Raw genomic sequence first — 10,198 nt, forward strand, 5'->3', positions numbered from 1 at the left:
AGGAGTTTCCACGGCATCCTCAGCTCTCTCACCCGCGGCTCCCACGAGCCCACAGTGACATCCTCTGTCAGGACACAGCAGCAGCGGAGACCGAGAGCCCTCTCACCCTCCTCCCAGCAGGATCAGACACTGCTATCAAGACAGTGGCTCTGGTAGTGGGTTTGAAGAGAAATGCAGTGAGGCTGTAGCAGTTCCTGATGTGAAAATAGCTTTTGGAGCAATCAGAAGGTGGCAAAACCCCTGGGTATTAGCTTCAAACATGTTTCTAGGTTTGCACAATTTTCTTGCTTTGCTTTTTTATCTGTTCCTCACAGACTCACACGACTTACCAGACTTCTCCAGAAAGAGGAGTGCTTGGCCAAGGGCTCCAGCCAGTATCGTTCTCTGGTTTCCAGCGTTGCTACTCTGCACATCCCTGTGACGAGCTCCAGAAGTGCTGATTGTGGAGCTGATCCTGCCCAGTGACATGATACTCGTGACATTTCCACTCCTGAGGTCTGGAGCATGGACCATGTGTAGGGGTTGTACAGCTGTGGGTAATTTCATCCTGCAGTATCACCAAACAAAGCAAGTACTCAGAAAAAAGGCACAAAAAGCTGAACAAGCGGAGGGAGGAGGGATCATTAACTGCCTCCCTGGAGCTGGGGCTGGGAGCAAGGACTCCCTGGTTTGCAGACCAAGTGACATAGTCTGCATCTTCCTCCTGCCACCCATGAGGGGCACAGGCAAAAGTATCACCCTCCACTCTCCACCTGCCCAGGGAGCCCTCCTGGTTGCCTCTGATTAAAAGGCAAGTGAAGCCTCGACCTCTGCTTCTCTCACTAAGGCACAGTCCCCACGGCAGGAATCATAAGCACTCCTCCTGGCCTCTGTCTTGGGGGATGCTTTGGGAAGATGTAGGAATGTTGCTGTGCAAAATGCAAGGATGCTCTGGGAGAATTCAAGGATTCTCCTGAGTTGAGAGGGGAAGGAGGAATGTAGAGATGCTCTGTGGGTGGGGGCAAGGATACTCTGAGGTAATGCAGTGATGCTCCCAGGCTGAGAGGGGAAAGAGGAATGGGAGAGAATGGTCTGGAGGATTCAGGGATGTTCTGGAGAGATTCAGGGATGCTCTTCAGGGATGCAGGGATGCTCCAGGGTAAAGCAAGGATGCTCCCGGATTGAGAGGGGAAGGGAGAACGTGGGGATGCTCGGGTTTGCTGTGTAGGGATTCAGGGATGCTCTGGAGGAATGTAGGAACGTTCTGGGGTAATACAGGGGTGCTTCAGTATTGAGAGGGCAAGGGAGAACGTAAGGATGCTCAGAGATGCTTGGGGGGATTCAGGCATGCTCTGTAGGGATGCAGGGATGCTCCGGGGGATTCGGGGCTGCTCTGGGGGAGTATGCGGGGATGCTGGCGGGGCGGGAGGCGGGCGGGGCGGGGAGGGGCAGCAGTCCCGCGGCGACGGCGCGGCGGTGGAGCGGCGGGGCCATGGAGAGCGGCGGGGCGCTGAACGGCTCGGCCGCCGCCGGGCGCTTCGCGGCCGCGGGCACGGCGGCGCTGGCCGCGCTCATGGCCCTGCTCATCGCCGTCACCGTGGCCGGCAACGCGCTGGTGATGCTCGCCTTCGTGGCGGACTCCAGCCTGCGCACCCAGAACAACTTCTTTCTCCTCAACCTGGCCATCTCGGATTTCCTAGTAGGTAAAGTGCCGCCCCCGCGGGCCCCGCGTCCCGCAAGGACCGCCGGCAACTTGGCGGCGGGACGGGCAGCGGCGCCCGGGGCTCCTCCTGCCCGGCACCCCTGCACCCTCCTGTCCCACCGGCACCGCGGGTCCCCTCGGCCGTGCCCCGCTCCCGCCCCCCGACACCCTCCCGCGGTCCCGGCGTCCCCTCCCGCCGCCCCCGGCGGGTCCCGCGGTCCCAGCGCGGCACCTGCGGCTCTCCCCGTGGGCACCCACGCTGCAGACACCCCTCTTCTCAACGAGAACGTACCCGTCCGGTTGCAGGTGCCTTCTGCATCCCCCTGTACGTGCCCTATGTGCTGACGGGGAGATGGATCTTCGGGAAAAGCCTCTGCAAACTCTGGCTTGTAGTTGATTACCTGCTCTGCACCTCTTCGGTCTTCAACATCGTGCTAATTAGCTATGACAGATTCCTCTCGGTGACAAGAGCGGTGAGTCCTGTCATGGCAGCTGAGAGGGAAACAACTCTCTTTCTGCCTTATCCTCCAGATTCTCTGCAATAATTAAAAGCTTTTAAATCCTCTAGAAATTATGAATCTTTCAGCCTGGTGATGGAAAGCAATAATTATCCACAAATACATAATTCAGCTCTGGTTTCAGATTAGTATTCCTGGCATAATTAAATCACTTAAGCCTCAGACCCCGTTGTGCAGGTGTTCCCTTCCCAGATGACAGGATAGTATTGTACAAGGGAGCCAGCAAGGTAAGCAGACCTATTACTAACTTGCAGGGGCTTATCATCACCAGGATGAACAAGTGGTTTGCAGTCAGACTCACAGCTTCTCCCTGGCTACCAAGGCAGTAGATTGCAGTGCCAGCCTTGGCAGGGCACAGTCCCGAGGTCTCTGGGTATGTGGGGAGATAAAAATGCTCATCCCGTCATGAGCAGGCAACGAGCATTTCACCACAGGCAGATCTGATCCATTCCTGTTTGCTCCTTCCCTGACTCCAAATACAACACAGAGTAGCCACAAGGCTCAGAGGGAGCCAGAGCTGAATGCCTGCTTTGCCCAGGAGTTTGATGCATGCATCTCCCTGGGAGTTACAGGGAGTAGCTGGGGACAGCTCAGGCAAGTGGTGGGTGCAGGTGACTGCTGGGCTCCAACCGAGTCAGTACATTTCCACTAAGCAGACACCACATTTCAGAGCTGCAAAATGAGCGTTCTAAATCTTCCCTGCAAGAGTTTGATTTATCTAGCAATTGCTCCTGTTGCCTAAGGCATATGAGCTTATTAAACTGCCGGGGTATTGCCTAGCAACTTTACCAGGAACGCTACCGGCTCATTTGTGAGGAGCCTCAACCAGCTGGGGTGTGTGACCATCCTTAAGAAAAGGTTTTCCTCTTGCAGGTCGCTTACAGAGCCCAGCAAGGCAACACCAAGCAAGCAGTGCTGAAGATGGTGATGGTGTGGGTGTTGGCATTCCTGCTGTACGGACCTGCCATTATCAGCTGGGAGTACATATCAGGCCGGAGCATCATTCCCACTGGGGAGTGCTACGCTGAGTTTTTCTACAACTGGTATTTTCTCATGACAGCCTCTACCCTGGAGTTTTTCACCCCTTTCATCAGTGTAATGTTTTTCAACCTGAGCATTTACCTGAACATACAGAAGCGTACCAAGATACGCCTGGATATTTTCCATGAAGTGCACAACCAGTCCTTCACTGAAGAGATGGAAACGAGCCCAGAAGCAAAGCTTTCTTTGAAATGCTCTAAGTGGGAGCAGAAGGAGTCAGCTGAAACCCTCGACCTCTCTAAGAGTAAAGCTCAAGCAACAGCCTCCACTTCTAGCCTGGGTGCCAAAGATGTGCTGACAACAAGCTCAGAGAGCTCTGGGAAACCCAGGTGTTGCAACAAAAAGAGCTGTAAAAATTCAGCATCCACTCCGTCCTTAGAGAAACGGATGAAGGTCGTGTCCCAGAGCACGACTCAACACTTCAGGCTCTCTAGAGACAAGAAAGTGGCCAAATCCCTGGCAATCATCGTGGGCATTTTTGGGATTTGCTGGGCACCATACACTCTCCTGATGATCATCCGTGCTGGCTGCCACGGCCACTGCATCTCTGAGTACTGGTACGAGACTTCCTTTTGGCTGCTGTGGATCAACTCGGCCATCAACCCTGTCCTATACCCTCTCTGCCACTACAGCTTCAGAAGGGCTTTTATTAAACTCCTCTGTCCCAAGAAGCTGAAGATTCAACCTCATGATGCCCTTCAGAACTGCTGAAAGCGAAGCCCTGTGTGAGGATGAGAAGAGTCTTGGTTTAATACTCCAGCATTGGTGTAGGAATGCAGCTTCCTTCCTTGGAAGAACCTGGGAGCAGTGGTCTGGGGCAGGTGAGAAAGGCAGCAGGAAGACCACTGTTAATTTATTCTAGTTCATCAACAACAAAATCCCACAGCATAGGAGGGTAAAGGGTTTGTTTTTTTGACATTAACCACAGACGGTGAAGTCTGTGTCCGCCACTTGCAGGTGCCACAAAAGAGCTCTGCTGCCACCTAGTCAGGCTGAGCAGCACCAGCATCTTGCTAAAATAAAGAAAAATGGAAACGAAAAAATAAAAGCTAAAAAATTAATATCTGACTTTAAACCATTGCACTAAAATACAGTTTAGCTGTTTGCAGACCTGATTTTTCCCATAAATGGGAGTGTTTTTTCTTAAGATATTACACGGAGGAAACACCTCGTTTATCCTTTTTGCTACAGCAGCTGCAGCCATAATCTGGATCCCTATTCCACGGAGTGCAATAGATGTCCCTTCCGCTCCCCAAGAAGTGGGGAATTTTAGCAAGATTCAGAACATTTGCATTCTTCCTTTTAAAATACATCACTTGGATGGAGATCAACATAATCAGTCAACATGAGCATCAATTCTTTAATTTCTTAATTTTTTCAAAGCAGTCAACTAATTCCACAGGCAGAGCACCAGATTCAGGAGACCAGGGGCTCTAGCCTTGGTTTTAACATAAAATCTTGGGCATTTTATCTCTGCTTCCCATCTCATGCTTCATCACACCTGCCCGTGTGTTCTGTAACCTCTTTGGGCACGGAGTATGACCAAAAAGCAGATGACTTCCACTGCCCATCTCTGTTGGCACTGCTCAGTGATGTGGTAACACAAACATGTATTTAGTTGCCGTGGCAAACGCTCATATTTAACAATATTGCGCAGGGAAAGCTCAAGATCATAAGTCTGAAAACTACATTTACAAATAGAAGCCCAAATGCTGTAAAGTAGTACCCAAAAGCTTATGATGTTGTGATTGCCAATTACACCTCGCTGTTGCAAGCAAACTGCTTTTTGGCTGCCGCTAGGAGTAAAAGAAAATGCCATCCAACTGTATTCCAGTGATATTTGTTAAGTAGATCAGTATTGTCATCAGAAGTCAGGATTTAAATGATGACTTGTCTTGTGTATATGATGTTTCAGTCTTGTGACATGTTCTGTCAGTTTGTTTATATATGGGTTAAAATGTACCCTTTGAAATGTACTGTGAATTGACAGGATGCTCGTACCTTTCCCTTCTGTCTGTTCCCTTCCGAAAACCATAATAAAGTATTTTTATATGAAGCTTTGCTGAATATTTTATGGTAAACAAGGTGTTGGTGGGAATGATAAAATCCAACTGGAAGTAAAACATTTATGGATTTGCCAGAGGAGGCAGGTAAGCCTATGAACCTCACAAAAAAAACAGCTCCCAAGACAGCTGAGTGTCTCTTACCTCTGCTTAGCAGGCTGCTGACAGCACACTGAGGGTGTGGAGAGTGCACACCACTCAATTTTCTCCAACCTGGGGTGTTTTCCAGAGCATGTTACATGCAACTGAGATTAACATTAACACTAACTCCGAGTTACATTAACACTAATTCTTCCTGTGACTTACAAAACCCACTGGCCTGCCTAAAAACGAAAGAGTTATAACGCGACCAAGGCACCAGTTTCCAGCTGTGATTCTCTTCCTTTGTTCATCAGGAGAGGGGGGACTACTAGACTATTGAGTCTGATAAAAAGGTACTGGTTGTTACACCTTCATTTCCCAAAGAGTGAAGAAATGGACATATTTCATTGTGAGCCTTTTGCACAGTATTTTCATGGTCTCTGACCTCTATATGGGCAGAATTATCTACACTTGGCTGAAAGTAATTTTATTCATTAGTGGATTTTGCAGGGAAGGTACTTATATTCCTTCCTGAAATAAAAGCTCTTGCCTTGCCAAATAAAAAAGAAAAATAACTACTTATGCCTGGACATGAAGTCACACCTGAGCCTGGTTTTCATACTGAAAATGTTCTGAGCTGGTCGAGAAGTTTCAGAGTAGCTGATGACTAATTCAAACATGCTTAAAAGAGTATTTGAATTCTGCTGATTTTTAGTGTTCAGAATATAAATGTCTATATGCATTTGGAAGAGGTAGGGACTAGGGAGTTTCTCGGCATAATCAAATAAGAACTGTGAAAATGCATAACCACTCTAGACAAGGCAGGGCTGCCTGTCAACTAGCCCAGCAAAACATCTGTGTATAATTTATATTACCATACCTGCTAAAAAAAATGCCTCTTTCCTATTGTCTAGGCATAAACAGAGCAGGCAGGACCTGTTTTCAACAACCAGGAAAGAAGACCTGCTGTAATTATAAATATGCATCAAATACTGAGTGAAGCACAGAGTCTTCAATTCCATAGTGCACACAGAAAAGAAGCCCAGCTAATTCCAGAGAGAATCACCCAATTTATGCACAGGGTGTTAGTAAACAGCATTCACACAGCTGTAAGTCATGCCCAGGAGTTTTTTAAATCAGTGACTTCCCACAGGAGCCTTGTGGAGGCAATGCCAGTTCCCCTCCCTTAACCCAAACCTACACTCCATTAACTCAAGGACGTAAGAAGGTCTGTGGTCCTTTCATAGAGCAGCATCTGCATATCAATAAACTATCAAAGAACATTTTTTATCAGCACAGCTACTTTCTTTTTGGCTCTGTAATGCTTCCTCCCCAGTCACCAGTAATGAGAGATCTCTTTACACAGACAGAGGAACTTTGCTCCCGCAGCCTCTCCTCCGGCCCCTCCTCAATTACCATTCCTTATTTGTTCTCTCCAACCTGCAGTTACATAAATTGCTCCATTGTTCCACAAACATCACTGAAGCTTCATTAGCTCAAGTAGGAGGTTGGAGAAGAAGAGAGAACACAAGAAGGAGCTTTTGTTCAAAAACACCTGTCTGGGATAATTAATGAGGTTTGCCAAGAGGGAAGGGCTTTGAAATCAGGAAGATATGATTATATTTTGATTTGAAAGAATGCTAATGGTTTTCCTTCATGTTTGCAAATGAACATTCATTTTCATAGCAGAACTAGGATGGAAAGACAGGAGGTTAAGCATCCTTGCCAGAAAGAACTTGATTTCTGTGAGGGAGTATTAAATTTTCATAACCTCAGCTCTCGTGCAGTGCCACCAGCACAACTTTGCAGTATAGACCTGGACTTAAAAAAAGACCTCCTGCACTCCACAGAACTTGCTCTGCAAATAGATGGGGCACAATAAGGAGCGTTATTATCTTTACTTCTGGTGTGAGAAGAATAAAAACAAGAATAAAAACTCTTTGCTGGCTGCCCTGGGTGAGTGCCACAAAAAAGAAAAGGTCTCTCGATTTCCGACACCACAAAGCCAGCCTTTCATTTAAGATTGCACAGATGTTCCTGTGGACAGCAGGGAACTCACAGCACTTCTCTGTTCCCTTAACCTTGACTTAAAACTCCTCCTGACCACAATTTTCTGTCAATACAGTTGTATTTGCAGGATTAAAGAATTACGGGGTTTAGAATTCTGCAGGGTGAAAGGTCTTATCTATAACCTGGCACCATCATTTTATTGAGATACAAAACTATCACTGGCATTCACTTCAACAAAGACACTGCTACCTAGGAGAGAAAGACTTGTACACACCTCAGATGCAAAAAGTCCAGCTCTGCCCCTACATCTCTTGTTGCAAGCTCAGAAATGCTGATGAGTTGTTAAATCAGCACCATTTTTAGTGCTAAAGTCCAGGATGCATAGGCATTACTTATTACTAGGTAGTTACAGCCCCTCATTTTTACTCCATAATTTACAAGCTGCTTGCACAGTCTGGGAACAAAAGGGAGCTCATATTTAATCCAAATACCAAACATCTTAGGTAGAGCTACATGTGCACATCTGTGGTGGAAAAACAAGACTAATATTTTTCCATTCGTAAAATTCTACAACCTGAATTTTTTTTTTTAAAATTACTCAGAGGCACCAAGCAGGACCTTTTGTCGTGTTGTAAAGGCTTGCCTTATACATCAAATACCTGACAATAATTCCTAGGACCTCCTGCCACGATACACAATGATTATACACTAGAGGTGGCAAGGAGAAGGTATGAAGGGAGGTAGTTCTGAGATGTGTGTGTACAAACATCATAAGCATCCCTCCTGTGCATGTAAACACACAATTCACGACAGAACTCGAGTTGTTACAGGCAGGTTGTGCCCACAACTTAGGCATCTGTTCTTTTAAGCATAAAAATGTGTCTGTGATGTGACACTGACTTTTGAGTTATTTTTAAACACAATATCCTGGGATTTAGCAGCACAATTAACACTGAAGGAAAACTGATTGCAAAGGAGTTAATAATCTGATTCAAGATCCCTCTGAGCATTCACAAACAACAAGCTCTCTGCTAGAAGGGCAATAACAGTTCTGGCAAATTTTTTAGCTGTTAAATAACAGCTCGCACACAGCTTTAGTCATTAGAGGCTGTTTATTGAAGAACAAACAATGATGGGGGTTGCATATATAATCCCTCAAACATGAGGTTGCACGTACACCCTGCAGGGTCCATGAATTGATGAGGGATTGACAAAGCAGAGCAATCGCCCTCCATTATGGAAATAATTTACACTTTAAAAGGCGCAAAATTTAATAGACCATTATGGTTAAAACACCATTTAATATCTCTGATACAGCTTGTATTCAAAATATGCAGGGATAAAATAATATGTATAATACCTCTATGAGGCTTCTGGTCAGCATTCTGAGAAGCAGGAATTAAACTAATCCAAGAGCTTTCATGAAAGTAACAAGTAAGAAGATGTTTTGTTGCTGCCATTAATACTTTTACTCAAAATGAATGTTGCAAAGATGTTACAGAACTGTATAGACAGAGGAATTCTGATATAGAGCTAATTCTAGAGTACAGGAAAGACTGAAGTCAAATATGGTGACTGTCATTGCAAGTATTCATTAACAAGGTAATTAAAACCTCAGCAGAGGACCAAAATGCCCAACACATCCTTTCTGAAGCTCTCACTGGGAAGAACTCATGCAGACAGAAGCCTGCAGAACAGTTCATCTATGGCAGATAGAGCTGAAATCCCTTAGAAATTCCCCCTCACAAGTCCCACATGCCCCTGAACTCTGCTACCAAGTGACCATCTCAAAAGTGGTTTCTGAGAACACGAGGACTTCCTAATTTCCTTTGAAAAAAACCCCCAGAAATACAACCTTCCTTCACTCACCCCTTGAGAGGTGCCCCAGCTGAAGTTCTGAACAGACAACTGAAAACTGGGAAATCAGCTACTTAAGGTCATTATGATTGACTCATCTTGATAACCATATTTTCACCTCAGTAACTATTTCACTGAGAACCATCACTATGCACCACTTTAGGGAAGTGCCTTTCAGTCACCATTTGCAAATACTAAATATTTGTAATCAATATTAATCACTCCCAATTGTGGCACAACAAGTTATCAAATCAGAGGAATTACCTCCTCCACAACAAAAGAACACAAAACATAAATTTTAGTCAGCCTAAATGCCACTTGTGCTGCAGACTCTGAAGAGGTATTTGTGTGCTGACAGGATCTACCAAATTGCCTTTGAAAAAGCAGATCTACTAACTGAAAGACAAGAACAAGCATAACATGTTTTCTGAGAAAATCTGAACAAGTTCTTTCTTTATTCAATCACATTTGTGACCCTCTGCAATTATTTTCTCCATTAGTATATAAGCACTCAGGCTTTACTAGCATGAAAGTGGGAATATAACTGTTTTTTAGGTTGAATATTCACTAAAAGCAAATCTCCTACTGTGCACTCATTCATCAAGTGACCTGGTTAGCTAAGTGTGATATTGGTTTTGTTCCAGGATAAATACATTAGGAAAATATCTTCTGCTGCACTAACTTAATTTAATCTTAATACACAATTCTAGAACTGCTCTGTGTTGATCAGCTTCATAAGCCACTTCAACCCATTGAAAAGGCATTACAAAAATCGCTATCTTTAGAACATTTAATTAGTGATAATTACATCGATTAGTAGCACCAGTTGGCAAACTGTGCATGTTTCGCATGGCGATCATTTTTATCTATCTACAAATCAAGTTTTATTTACAGTGAAAAAAATTCTGAATGCCTTAAAAAAATAAATCAGAGATAACCGAGTGAGC

At 45.5% G+C, this 10,198-nt stretch overlaps 1 protein-coding gene across 2 annotated transcripts; it reads left to right on the forward strand.

Annotated features, from left to right (window-relative positions):
* The first annotated feature begins 1,144 nt into the window (after positions 1-1,144).
* On the forward strand, positions 1,145-5,296 carry HRH3 (histamine receptor H3). Of its 2 annotated transcripts, none has more exons than XM_064674074.1 (3): positions 1,145-1,678; positions 1,988-2,154; positions 3,073-5,296. In XM_064674074.1, the coding sequence occupies exons 1-3, from the start codon at positions 1,297-1,299 to the stop codon at positions 3,949-3,951; spliced, it is 1,428 nt and encodes a 475-aa protein (XP_064530144.1). In that variant the 5' UTR covers positions 1,145-1,296; the 3' UTR covers positions 3,952-5,296. The 2 variants fall into 2 exon arrangements, with proteins under 2 accessions (XP_064530144.1, XP_064530145.1); XM_064674075.1 differs by having other exon boundaries at positions 1,457-1,682.
* Positions 5,297-10,198: the final 4,902 nt, after the last annotated feature.

Source organism: Pseudopipra pipra, chromosome 17 (assembly GCF_036250125.1).
Source record: "Pseudopipra pipra isolate bDixPip1 chromosome 17, bDixPip1.hap1, whole genome shotgun sequence".
Lineage (NCBI taxonomy): Eukaryota > Metazoa > Chordata > Aves > Passeriformes > Pipridae > Pseudopipra > Pseudopipra pipra.

Bases quoted from the DNA above. Each gene is read 5' to 3' on its own strand.
- HRH3 (XM_064674074.1), top strand. From the start codon at position 1,297: ATGCTCAGAGATGCTTGGGGGGATTCAGGCATGCTCTGTAGGGATGCA. The intron at 1,679-1,987 runs GTAGGTAAAGTG...GTCCGGTTGCAG, and splicing joins TGGCCATCTCGGATTTCCTA to GTGCCTTCTGCATCCCCCTG. The intron at 2,155-3,072 runs GTGAGTCCTGTC...TTCCTCTTGCAG, and splicing joins TCCTCTCGGTGACAAGAGCG to GTCGCTTACAGAGCCCAGCA.